Source organism: Danaus plexippus, chromosome 2 (assembly GCF_018135715.1).
Source record: "Danaus plexippus chromosome 2, MEX_DaPlex, whole genome shotgun sequence".
Classification (NCBI taxonomy): Eukaryota; Metazoa; Arthropoda; class Insecta; order Lepidoptera; family Nymphalidae; genus Danaus; species Danaus plexippus.
This window is the reverse complement of record NC_083537.1, coordinates 9177855-9192570: the sequence shown is the minus strand read 5'-3', so window position 1 is coordinate 9192570 and position 14716 is coordinate 9177855. Positions and strand designations below refer to the sequence as shown.

Below are 14716 nucleotides of genomic sequence, written 5' to 3'. Positions count from 1 at the left end.
CCATAGATTATAATATAATGAGATGCGTCGCGGGCGGCCCGCTGCGTTACCTGTGTGAGGGGTGTGGGGGGTGAGGGGGGTGTGCGCGGGGTGCTGGGTGCAGTGCATCGCGCGCGCCCCGGCCGGCGTGTAGTAGAAGGCGTGCGGCTCGGAGGATTTGCCGCCCGAGCGCACGAACAACTGGACGCACACGCCTCCTGGATGTCGGGGCGCGAGTAAGGCGGCACGCAGCACACCAGGTGGGTCTGCGGAGTACCAAAAAAGCAATTACATAGTGGTCACAACCTTAATGTTTGTTAACATTCTTACAGAAATTTAATGCCTTCACTAATCCAACTAAATATACTTATATACTTTCCTCATATTTTTTTCTATTTTGATGTAACAGCATGTAATTTCCAAAAGCAAAAAATTACCTGTTGCAAGAACTCCTTGTCCGGAACGACCTCCTCCTCCCAGGTGACTCCGTCTTGTTTGACGCGGAACACCACTCTGGTCTCCTTCAGGAAGTTCTTCCCCAGCAGGTACAACTCCAAGCCGCCCGTCACCGGACACGACACCAGCGACTTCCTGCACACTTCCGGTACTCCGGGAGGCTGGGCTGTAATTGGAATGAATGAGATATAATAATCTCGACAGTCTGATGTGCCATGTGAATATATAAAATGGTTTTTCGTATCAAATGTTTATCTTAGTCTCTGCCAAATTCTCTCGCAGAATAGTAATTTCAATAAAAACAAAATTGCCATTTCCTCATCGGCCGCCACAGTTGGAAGTGAGAGACAAGAAAAATATTATAATGAAATAAATTCTCACTGCATATGATCTGTGTGGAGCAGACTTGCAGGGTCTCTGTTTGTCCGTTGGAGTCCAGTATCTCGGTGCGGAAGACCATGCGGCATCTTGTGGACTTCTTCTTCCCGCGCGCCGCGTGCACCCCGCCCGCCCCACCGCCCAGGGCCTCGCCGAACCTGTGCTCTACATCCACGTTACGTTCCTGGCGATCGGGAGATTAATTCAATTACATTATATCAAATTGTTATTATTACGCATATTAAACATTAAGGATAATGTAATGTAACGGAGACCTATGAATTTTTTTCATGAAATTTTATCTGATCTAATAAATTAAAAAAATCATCTATATAGTTCCTCATTAGTTATTTAAAAGACGCAGCAATTCATGTACATTTGTTTGAACGCATAACAATAACATTCCAGTGAGTGGAGAATCGTTAACCCGAGATAGCATCCGCGATAGTCGGGTCAGAGGGCTGTTTGAAGTGATGTAGAGATAGAGCACGTGACGAACTGGCCAAAATGTGAAGTATGAAGTTAGAGATCACAAAGAGGTCACGGATACAATTTGTTGATATTAAAGTGAATGGTTTAATCTCAGTTAATGTATTATCCAATAAGGTAAAATTATTATAAAACATACGATGTCAATAAAACTTTTTAACTGTTATAAAAAAAGGACAAACCTTCAGAATTCCTACGCAGTCGCAAGTGACCTGCCAGTTTTTTGCTGGTTCCAAGTCAATTTCAATGACAACAGTCCCATCTTCTTTCCTTTCTTTGCACGGCGTAGAGTTCTTGCCAGAGACGCGGCACGCCTGGTAAAACATATGAGGGGCCACGCGTCCTGTATCAGTACCTATGAATACCTGCAGTGAAACATTTTACTGAATTTTAAATCAATTTTATAAAAAAATGATTTTGCTCTAATAAATTTTAGGGATTTTGGTATTTTCAATAATTAAATTAAACAGACATCAGTTTTTTTACGTAAACTCCTATAACAGTGCAAAATAACCAGACGCTATGAGCTCGTGAGTTCTTGTAACAAAATGTAATGTTACCTGAAGCACGGCTGGCTTGTCATAACCGACAAGTTTCACAACAGGGAAGCCATTCCCAGAATTGTCTTTAACTGCTCCTCGACTTCCTTCGGTCTGATATCTGAAAAGATAGGAAATATTATACATTCTTTGCCCTTGAGCTTCTTCATTTTAGTTTTTTTCATTAGGACAAACCTCGCTCTATGCTGTGTCTCCGGTTGACATAGTATTTGCAGCTCAACCGTCCCATCTCTAGATTTGCATGAGAGCGGCGCCGATAAGCCCGGCGGCCCTGAGTGTGTCATAGCTGCCAGCGCTCTTCGTCGCGCCAATGCCTGGGCTAATTTTCCACCATGCTTCCCTGATAATTTACCACCCAATTTTCCCCCTAATTTGCCACCACTGGCATACTTATTGGCTAGCTTGCCGCTACTCTCCAGTTTCCCGTACGACCAATACGTTGGATTTTGAAATCTTTTGCCAGTCGTCTCTGCTATGCTTGGACTAGAAATGCTGGAACCGGCTTTGATTCTGAAGATAGCAAAAAAGTTTAAATTAATTCCTGGCTTGACCTAATTAAAGTATCAGACAAATGGAAAGATAACGACTTTGATTAAACATTTCATGTTTTATATCGGACAGATGTTGATAATGACATTACTGATTATCACGTTATTAGTTTGACGGAGATTGTTATAATTCTTGGACGTGCTATTTATGTTAATCAATGGATACCACATGATGTCTAAGTATTAATTATCATGGATTTGATATTCTTAATGTAGAACCAAATTTTATGATAAAAACAGACCACTTATTCAATTTGGATTACGACTATGAAATGGGATAAGCGCAACTACCCTCGACACTACTTGCTCTGAGTAAACAAAGAGTAGCAATGTGTTTATCCGAGGAATTAGTATTCGTCAAACTCAAATAAAGTGTGACAAAATGGACATTTCTATAGAGGCGCAGCGTCAGGTCGAGATCCAAGCGTGTGATGGTATGAATCGATCTACCGTCCTCCACGAAAAACTGTGAGACACCCTCAGATTAATTTTAATGTATCTGTAATCTCTGCTAACGCTGCGCCGGCAACATTCCCGACATAAAATAATACAATAATATCTTTATAATAAGTGTGCAGGTAACGTACGCGGGAATCGGTAGTGTAGCGGGCGCAGTGTCAGGGGCGCTGGGCGCGTGCGAGGGCGCGGCGGGTAGAGCGAACGCGTACGCATCGTTAGCGTCATCGCACTCTATCTTAACACCCGTCTCTCTCTCGCACCGCCTCTTTGTTTCCGGCTCTTCCCACTCCTCGGCCACCTCCGACAATCTGCGCACACGCCGCTCTGTTTAGATCTCGCATATCAATGACTCATACTGTGAAATACGTCACAAGAGAACACCATGCCCTGAGAGTTCCGATGCTGTACACATACATTGTTTCGATGCAGTACACACATGCATATTTATGAAATACATATTGTCGGAAAATATAGTCGGATATAAAAAAATAGGAAACTTCCTAAACAATAATTGGCACAAGGAAAATCTTTAAAAATATTGCCAACTTTCCTTGATGCTTATGAAGGTTGCTTTTACTTATTCCATGTTATCAGAATTAGAATACTCGTGTTTCTGGGAGGCCTTCTCTGTTGTTTATTTCTATAATCGAGTTTTCACATTTTGTCATCACATTAATAATTTCTTAAGACTCAATGACGCAAGCGGAGCAGGGATAATTAAGCGGTAACTGGAACTCGGTTATCATCATCTCTTAGATTTTGGTATTTTTGGCAACTGTTCGCACATTTGATATTATTTAAGGAGGAAAATTATCACATTTAGGTTAATTTGTATCAGGAATATCCCAGGGTAATTATTAACTAAGCCAACATTAATTTTGATAAACTATTTCAGTGAAGGACATGAAAAACCAGTATATCAAACAATTCTCGAATATTATTTTATATACTAGGATAGAGTTATAAAAGAACTCGAATATTAAAAGCCGTACGGCTGTGGATGCTGATGTACAGTGTTGATGGTGGCAGTCAAATGGGATGGTTGGTGGTGGTCGTGAAAAGCAATAATATTTCTTGAATAGTTTTGATGAAGATAGCGTCATGAGATGATTCACGAGCTGTACGTGCCAAAAATAAGAATTAGCACGTGCGTACTAGCATATGGCGTACTTGTTATGTTTGGACAGCGAGGAAACAGACGAGCAGAATACGTGATGGCCGTGAGACTATTGACTAATAGGAATGAGCACAACCACTCTCAGGGCGAGAACATGAAATGTGGAATGCTGGGAAATGTGGGATGTTTTGACTGGCATTAAAATAGCTTCAGCACTAGACAGAGTTCATTCATAAAAGTGTTCCGTACCATTGGGTAACGTGTATTGAAAATTTGGTTCTCGTAACATCTTTGCACTACGTTATTTACATTTTTTGTTACAAATTATTATCAATTGTTATCAAATGGACTTGAGCAATAGCTGTTCACACCAGTTACAACATTAACATATATTCGGTTCAAGTCTGTGCAAACATATTTCATTATTTGGACTCTAGTCTTGTGAGTCTGTGATTTTCGGAGTCAATTCATCGGTGATGTAACATGTTTCCACTACTTATTATGTGTGTGCTATTAACTTTTGTGGTCAGTATACTGATGTGCTTGGTGGGATGTGAAACTCAGTAGCAACACTGTTTACAATTTCCGCAATGCGTCCTCCACTATGTGATAAAGTCTAAAATGTGATGTACAATGTTGTTATTTCCCCTACATAAACTGATATTACAAAAACATTGATGTTGCTATTCTTAATAAATATTGATTATTATGAAAACGTAAACAAATAAACAAAGGATATCAAGCTGTTGTAAATCACTTGATGGCTCCGATGTTTATTTTCTGTTATATTTATTGACATTATGATAGTTATCTAAATTAAAAAGAAGCATAGCGTTGGTTAATCTTCATGAGCGTGACATGTTATGTATAGGTTCGTACGAGACATACACGAGGCTGGCATACATATTGGGTTGAGGTCTCTCACCTGTTGACGGGGTCGGGCCCCAGACCGCTGTCGTTACTATTGTCGCAGGGCTCCGGAGGACGCAACGAGTGCGTGTGCGTGTAGTGACCGAGTTTCCCGAACTTCCCCACATGTGCGAACTTGCCCGGGTGGATTCCCTTCCCCGGGTGCACCAGTTTCCCGGCGTGGAGCATTTTCCCCGGATGCGCTCGCTTATGAGGCGCGCGCATCACTTTCCGGTGAACGCGGGCGCTCATTGTGGCTGTAGTGGACATAGTCATTTTCATGCCTGCCGACAAACATGAAGTGTTAGATCGACCGATTCTACTTTAAAGGTTAAATGCCCATCGGCTACAACTTGTAATGACAAGTAAGGAGTAACGAGTTTTTAGTTACAGAGAAACTAATGTTAAAATGTTTATTAGGACCAACATTTTCCTGTTCACGCTGAAAACAAACAAAACATTTATGACAATAACAGTGAGTATGTGGTGTTTGTGAGAGAACTGTGGAACGGATTCCCAGGATAACTTCGGATATATGAATCGGTCGTTTTGACGACACAGACTAACCTTGAATCTAGTTTAAAACTAGTTTTTGCTAGTTTTCGAGACGCTGTGACTTAATAGCATTACAGATTGCAATCTGATGAAGGCGTAAATCTTAACACGGCCGTGAATACGTGAGTACGATCTTTGGCAACAACGAACGTTGCTGGTACCATCAAATATATCAGATAAACTTTGGGACTTATGACCCGAATCACAAAGTTAAAATCAATAAGTTAAACAAATTATATGTGATTCAAAAAATTTTTTTGCCAATCGTTGACTATATCAATAATTAAAATTTGTCGAATACCATCCAAATGAAATTAATATATGGGATGAAAACAATGAGATTATACTACGTTTATTTTGTTATTTAAAAAAAACTACGTACTCCCGACGTTTCGGTTACTTCCGGTAGTCGACGTCGGAAGTGTGCCGTTTTTTTTAATTATATGGGATATTGTTTGTAAATAATTTCAGGTTTTATTGAACGTTACTTCATCGTTTACATTACTTTCACTTCGATACATAAGGTAACCGAATAAAATATACTTCCCAAGAATATAACATTATTAACTAGAAGCTTTTAATAAGAAATATTTTGTTGCAGGGCAAATACAAAAAATCACTGTGCTCGAACAATAATAATTATATTACAGGAATCGTGATAGACTTTGAGATAATTTTTTCACATTTATATATGATGTTATTTATATATTATATATATGTATCGGCGGACGGGGTCGGTCGCCGTTATATGTAAATCACAAAAATTACAGTTATATAGTAATTTATATAAATTTAATTTTATAAGCAGTGACCTAGAGCAACATAGATTTACACTAAAGTAATTAAAATAGTATTCAGTCCATCTATCTATCTATTTTATCTATTTTATTCAGATTCAGAAAATATTTTGTGGTAGAAAATTAAAACACATCAGGTGCAGCTCTAAGTGTCATGTTATCGTGCATTTAAGAATTAATCGGTATTGTTTTTAACGTTACTCGGTATTTCTGAATACAATCTGGGTTGTGTATAGGAGGCCAAAGGTCACATTGTGGTATAGCAACAAGCCACACAATGATCAATTGAAAGCAATCTGATAACGGATATCAACTCCATATCACTCGGTAAACTGGTCAAGAAGCGACCAACTCATAAAACACGCCCCCGAGCCTCTCACTTATATAACACAATAAAAAACATTGATGTTATTCTAAAATAAACGTTCAGAGCGCTCTATATAAACATGTTTTATGTATATAACAAATATATAATATAACCAAAGTTATTTACCAATACATTCGCACACAGCACAAGCGTCTCTCGGAGCTTGCGTCAAGCATTTTAATTAATGGCAATTATATCATGTAGTCTAGTTACGTACAGTGACTGGAGGAACATTATGACGAAATTTGTTTTTTTTTGTTATATTATCGTAATAGCTTGGCATCTATTTAATTTTGATCATCATGAACTACACATACCGCCGTGCACGTATTGGTAAAGAGCCTCATTCTATCGATACTGTTAGAACTGCCATCAGTCCTATGAATAATAAATATATAAAATATACAACAAGATGTAAGGCCGCAAACAACTGGAGTTGAACTATAAAGTATCGGACCGAGTTCATTACCCTGGGGCACTCCAGCGACATATCTCGTCTGCAGCACTTATCGCGACACAATACAGGGTGAAAGTCTACAATTTAATTCTCATTAAATAAAACCAATAATGATATAATAAATTGAATACGACCAATTTTATGCGGCAAATGCTGCTTGGTTAGGATCAAGTTTTAACGACTTCGATGCACATACATACTCGTATAGGTACTAACGAAATTTCGACTTTTGATCCGATAACAATAATAATAATAGTTTTTTTTGTATTGAACTAATAATATGTAGTATATAAAGCTCGGGTATGCGTATTACATAAGCGATAATGGGTCAGAAAGTGAATATTTATCCTTAATCATAGACACCAGCGGAGATCGTGGCATAACACGTGACCATTACAATTTCAAATCGACGACGCTCCGAGCTCGAGTATTATTTAAATCAAAGCAAATCATTTCATTTAAGCTAATATAAACAACGATTTACATGTGTAGTATTAAATATATTTTTCACATAACCTGGACGTTTTTAGACGGAACAAAGTTTTTCTACATTCAAATGACGTACACGACTGACTTCTAATCTGTTATGCAACATTTGAACGAGAAAACATTAAACGTTCTAAGACCCTATACATAAACATCTAAACGACATATGCACATATACAACGATCCGGGTTCATTTAGATGATAAAAAATTCAAAGCTTTCGTTTTTAGAATCTGAATAATAATTATTTTTAAAAAATCCAATTAACTATGTAGCTGTGAGTCTACATACGACTAGTCTCAGTCGGAGAGTCAAGGTGTAGTTCAGTTTCTCACCCGCCCATGATCACGAGAACGCCCACGAGACTTCACACGACCCATGCGAATATCATTATATCGATTTAATTCATTAAGCAGAGTTTAATGACCTACGAACAAACAACGCAGCGAATGTTTTTAATAATTTGTATGCATACAATTCATAAAACAAGTTTTGCTTAAAAATACAGCTAAATAACTCGTTAATGCGACGGAATTTGCTCAAATAATAACACTCTTATTTCTGTTACAACAATTTTAGTGATAAGTCAAATCAAAATGGGACCTAATTTATTTACTTTGTCGGTGATAACGACGATGCGTTCGGGACAATGCACTTTATCTATGACGAATATCATAAATATTACGAGACGTTAAAACAAAGGAACTAAACGTTTTACGGTTTAAAATACTTCAATACTAATCTACACTACGGAGTCTATAGAGAGGAAACAAGAAGCAAAGATAGTTCTGCGACGAACCTAAATAACAATCGAGTCGATCATAATAAAAGTATAAAAATATTTTTTTCGTCGCGAACACAACATTCATGATAACGGAATAAAAAGAAGTCATAACAAATGATTTGTAAACATATTCATTAATAAATAGTCAGAAGTAGGTCACGGAGACGATTACGGCCGTAACGATACGGGCGAACACTGATGCCTAAATATTTACACAGATATATACACTACTGATACCTTTCATATACAGGCCGATCACATGCGTTTACGTAAACACTATAGATATCAATAATTCAGAGTATAAGTTTATCACTTGATACATGAAGACGCGGACAATAGCCTAGTCTGTACGCAAATAAAAATGAAGTTTTCTCATGTTATTCATTCTTTCAAACAGATGAAAATTCTCTGTCGTAAAGCTAATGTTACGAGGAACAATTCGAGGAAAACGTCTTGTTATGATTTTAACGAGTAAATCATGAACAACTCACCGAGTGCTATACATAAAAAGAGGACTACAAAAAATAACTTGTCCGAATGTAAATATAGTTAGGACTGTTTACGAACGAAACCGGCTGCGATGCAATATTTCATGATTATAATTTCGCTAATGATGATTCCAACGCAACAAAAATAAATTAACGTAAAACCCTATGACGTCAACGAAATTAAATAAAATGAGTTAAAAGAGAACCGAAAAACACGATTTGCTAAAGTCATTGACTGAGCGAAATGTCTGTCGAGTACAAATATCGAAGCCTAAGAGAGCATTACGATGCGCGGACACGTAATGCGCGTCTCACGGAACCTATTAGATCCTACAAATGCAATTACAAGCATTGAGATCAAAGAGCAATGTATCAGCTATTATGGTACAATTCATCAATAATGAAGGATTTTTTATTGACTATGTTATTACCATAACAGTAATGATTTCATCGCTTAAGAACACGACTCGTTGTAAATCAATGTCAAACATCTCTAGTTTCTGCAAAATAAACTTGTCATTATTATTGGCCCCTTCCAGTTTTCTTTGGCGAGTGCTTTTTATTTTCTTATTGGGGATTTCACTTCTGGTGTTCGGGGTTTTACAAGTTCTGTCTTCGTATTTCTTATTTTGTCTCTATTTCCCTTTTTATCATTCCCATAACAAAACCAATGTTTGCTAAGGCGTCTTAAGCACGTGTTACTCTTCCTTAACCGATCTTGTTAGGGCATGTTGATGCTAGCGTCGTCATCAGCATATAAATTGGAAATGAATAACCGGAGAAGTACATATTTTGTGCAAATGTCAGGATAGATTATTTATGCAGATTGAGGGAACTGCGTTGGATCCGAGTGATTGATCTATTGAGAAAACGCAATTACCTGTTTTTATAAATTTTAATGCATAATTCTTCCGTTGGTGTCACGGTGAATATATCCCTATTTAAAGTCATTTTGTTTTATATTTTTCGTATAAGTAAACTTAAATATGATATACTTATATACTCAGTTTATCCTGATAGCAAACATTTTTTATTCGTAATTTTTTATGTCTCCACGGCGGTAGGAATCGAGGAACGTGACCTGCTATACCGAGAGAAAGTAAAGTGGTTTCGAGCGACATAACCAAAATAGGCTTAGAAAAAAAACATTACGCAGACAACTCTTATATAGCTCATCTACAAAAAAAGTAAATTTGTTATTTGGTTACAAATGTAAAATAAAAGTCTATCAATATTAAATCCAACTAATAAACTAAAAACATTATAACGAAAACTTGATTAAAATGGAGTTTCAGCACTAACTGTATGCAGGGTATGATAAGATTTGGACTGGGTTTGAAGTATGCTCCTCTGTGGAAGCCTCACTGAGCAGTGTTCGCTCTGAGACAGGTGCACTGCGTCATTAGGACGAAGCAATTATTAACTGATTTGTCGGTCGTTTCTTCAACATTAGTGCCATTGATAACACTACATTATCTAATCACTTCCAGCTTCTGTTCCTTCTTCTCAATTTAATGTTTCTATACATATATTGAGGTTACGTGAGAATTATATTTATGTTTTTAACGAAAGCATCTTAAATATCGATCCCGTTAGATTTATTCTATATTGAAAAATTCTCTCGTCCAAACATTAGCTATACTTTTAGCAAACTATCTGAAGACGAAGCGATGACGTCTTTTTTTTTTTAATAAATAACATTATTTTAGTACTTTTTTTCGGAAGAACCGGTTCACGATATATTGTAAGGGTTGTGTGTTTCCAAAAAAAAAAAAAAAAAATAGTGGAAAGTGAAATCACTTTAGCAGGTTTTGGCAGGTTTGAAATGGCGAAAATAAACAAAGACAGGACGACGTACAAATATAGTTGCGGATGAGTATAGTGTTGGATGTAAATATCTGGACATAATTTTAAACAACCGAATCCATTAAAAAACTTTATAACAGGAAACAATTTGCTGCTGGAATTATTTATGAAACGAGATAAGATATTGATGAGCAGCGGAACGTATTCTAACATCAGAAACTGATGACTATCTTAATCAAATCAGTGACGCATACCGCGGACGTGACGGCGGTCTATGGTGAAGACATCATCACATAAACACATCACATCCACGACCTCCGATGCTTGGTGATAACAGTTCAATATTTAATCGTCCGTTAACACGACGATATTAAACGCTCGTTAAAACTGAGACCTTGTGACATTTATGGCGTTGTCGTTACACACCTTCGGGATTTCATGTCCTATTAAATTTGCGCTTGCCATAAATATTATATGATGTAAATGAGATAATTCCTATCGTACTGATAATGGTTCAGATGTCGTGGTTTAAACGAGTTTGCTATTTTGGTCTTCATTTTCATTGTACGGTTTTCACACTTGTTTACTTGTATACTTTAAGGATATAACAGAAGTAGGATTCAGCTATGTTTGATACACAAAATCCTGTAGACGTATCCCCAGCAAAGTGTTTCAAAGTTTGTGAACCACAATTCGGAAGGTAGTTTCACTTTCACATAGCACTTGTATTGTAAAATATAAAAAATACGATTTCTACATTTTCAAGAAGCCATTTTATTGTAAATAACAAAGTTATAACAATTGTTAATACGTATTGTTGTTTCACAAAAAAATATTTAGTACATTAAAGTCTCTCAAGACCGTTTTCGATGATTACATAATATATAAGCTATATTCATTAGTAAAACTATACGCGGACGTTGAAACGCCTTATGTTAAGTGATATTTAAATAGAAAAGATTATACTGAAACAATTACAACTGGAATAAACGCCTGTCAATCCTACAAGATTTTAACCAATTCCAGTCAACGTACAATATAAAACAGAGCACCAAACGAGCTTTCAATTCGATATCCCCGTACTGTCATCTGATAATAATATCCCGATAACATTTATACCGTATACGTTAATTGAATACAAATGAACGTTATAAAGAGCCGCGTTAAAAATGTATCGTCAAAATTACCACGCTATTTAAATAGCGTCCTCGATATACATAGAATATTATAATTCTTTTCACTTGTTAGCGTATCGTAAAACATACGGCGAGACTATCACGTTGCCAGACACGCGGCTACACGCGGGTACACATTCGACGACTGGCTGAAGCGTTTTCTTAATTATTTTATAGGTAAATATATTGTGTGTGTTTTAATATGTTGCAATTACGAGGACGGAATTGTTGATATCGTTTAATATGAAGTTATATATTTATATATGATGACATTCCGACCTGCCCTGTTGGTATAAAACAAAATGAAGTGATACGAGTTCGTTTTTTGATACGTTTTTCAATCTAAGGATTGGATAAGAACAAGTTTGATCGGTGACAGGACGGAGTTGGACTAGCACAAATATTGTTTAATTTCCACGAGACACTCACATGTTATTTATCAAAATAGGTAACAAAAAAATGAAGATTTCAAAGAAATATGATGGGATATTGATGTCTATTTTAACATTTAAAAGATTTTTCGCTTTAGGTACAGAAAAATCTAATATCTAAAGTTAAAATAAAAAATAATAATAATCATATCATTATGGAATAAAAACTGTTTTTAAATATTAAATATAAAATTTTTACTCAAACCTTTACACGAACAATTGGCAAACACAACTTAATATCAGTAGAGTTCAGCGAGACTTTACCGTGTCTTGTTAAAGTCTTTGTTGTGTAGATGTGTTGGGATCAAAGCTAGAGTTTCTTATATCGGCGATGGTTATAAGAGATTCTCCTGACAACATTTATTTTTTATTTCTTTGCATCGTTATCAAAGCAAAAGTTCAATGTTCGGAAACGATGCGCTCTCAGGCTAAGTCACACTCCTCAGACTTCGTATAGAAATCTTTTATTGGATCAAGGGAACACTGAAAATATTATATTGCCAGCATTTGTATGAATGTAGACTCGTGTTTAGGTTCAGGAAGAAAATATATACATCAAAGTTCCTATAAAATATTGCTTTTGTGTCGTCATTACGCAAAACCTACCGAAAACTACACGGAATCTCTCGTTAATTCCAATTTTATTTTTCAAACTATAAACGAACTCAGATTTATTAGCTTTAATTACCAGCCATTCTATAGTTTTTGCGAAAAAGACTAACAAACATGAACACACACCTACTGGATGTATCCATACATCCAACGAAAACCAAGCGTTAGACTCCCCATAATGTAGAGCGACACGGGTTCATCAGCTCCGTAATAGTATGTACAATAGTAGCCGACAGTACACAGTCGCCACGCCCTTCATACGTACGACAGCCGACAGGGCCAATTGATGACCACAGAATGTTGAACCCTGACGGCATATGTCTACAGTGTAAGTGGGAGACTCAACAATTTTATATAGTATAAAATACGCATACATTAAAACGATAGTTTAATGAAAATTCATCTAACAATAACATATAAATGTTCAGAAAGGCTAATAACCTTTCAGAGTCCTGGTGAAATTATTCGAATTATAACTTAAAAAATACATCTAAGTTATTTATATATTTTCTGCCTTAAATTAACATTCAGACCAAAATGTTACGTCGCCGAATAATTTGAATACAATTTGAGATCGTTTTGAATCTCAGTGATGATTATAAATGAAAATACAGAGTATAAAAAAGATATTAAAATATAGTCAGACATGTTGTTTACGATACATTTTCTTTCCTAGAGCGCTTATATATATTTATTGAATTTTTGAGACTCGATTCTTTTTACTTGCTATGATCAAAGAGACCATAGATTGGTGTGTCGCAAAATATATAATTATTAAACATGGAATACATACTTAATACAGATATACCCTCACGATCTGTACTCACATATATTGTGCTACACATATAACTGTCAAGTCTTACCGACATTTGCAAAGAAATGAGTAGTGTGGTTTAAGTGAACAGAAAAAACTTAATATAACATTTAGAATAAAATTTGTAGAGGAATAATATTATTGTGAGAAAAATAACTCTAACAGCCCGTGCGTATTAATACTCGACACTCGTCCTAAATAAAAAAAAAATCGTTCGCATTAATAGTTCTAACGATTACAGTGTCTATTTCTATAGCAGGACGGCACATATTAGTGCGGCGGGTGGTGACCGGGTTGGTCGGTGAAAGGTGGTAGACGAGTCGTTCAGTCGCAAGCGCTACCTACCACGTGTGACTGCACGTGAGCTATCCATTCCCTGGACTGGTATCGCAAGACGTCGACTTTGATGTAAAAAATTGCTTTCAATAAATATTCACATTCACTACAACATTCAATTTAGTATACTGTTACCGTTACTGTCTCCTTGGCCGTGTTTTATAAATAGCTACCAAGTCATATCTCTCTGATATTAATTAAAAGAATCATTTTGTTTGTGATATATATGATTTCCTTGACAATACCGGGTGAGCGGTCTAGAGTCGACCTCTACACCCTGCCAAGGGCGTACACCTAAGAGTGGCGTATCTTCCACCGGAGGTCGGGTCAATTAACCTCGTCTTAATGATGTTCAGAAGACATTTATGGAAGAGCTTAATTTTAACAAATGTTTTGGATGAAAATAAAATTTCTATTAACTGTAACAGCGGCTTTTGAGGGTGTTATGCAATGATTTTTTATTGATATCAATCTATACATGATAATCAATATGTATATTGATATAAGACGTTATGTAAGAGATTTGTAACCAAGGCATATATTATGAATGTGTGGTTGTTTACAACAACAGGAGGGGTGGGATTGTTTGTCCTCGGGCGGGTCCCACACACCTGCAGACTGTTCAGGGACCAATTCTTATATAAATAAAGCAGTTTGTGACCTCACAGTGTAACTTATCCTGATGTATGTACTAACGGTGAGAAAGTATATATT

At 36.6% G+C, this 14716-nt stretch overlaps 1 protein-coding gene across 1 annotated transcript in view; it reads right to left on the bottom strand.

Moving 5' to 3' along the window:
- LOC116765293 (uncharacterized) overlaps window positions 1–14716 on the bottom strand; it is a 42040-nt gene that overhangs the window by 6292 nt on the left and 21032 nt on the right. Inside the window, 9 exon segments of the mRNA XM_032654733.2 lie at window positions 51–194; window positions 197–245; window positions 417–601; window positions 817–997; window positions 1485–1667; window positions 1863–1962; window positions 2037–2372; window positions 2998–3177; window positions 4912–5179. Coding sequence (XP_032510624.2) covers window positions 51–194; window positions 197–245; window positions 417–601; window positions 817–997; window positions 1485–1667; window positions 1863–1962; window positions 2037–2372; window positions 2998–3177; window positions 4912–5179 — 1626 coding nt within the window.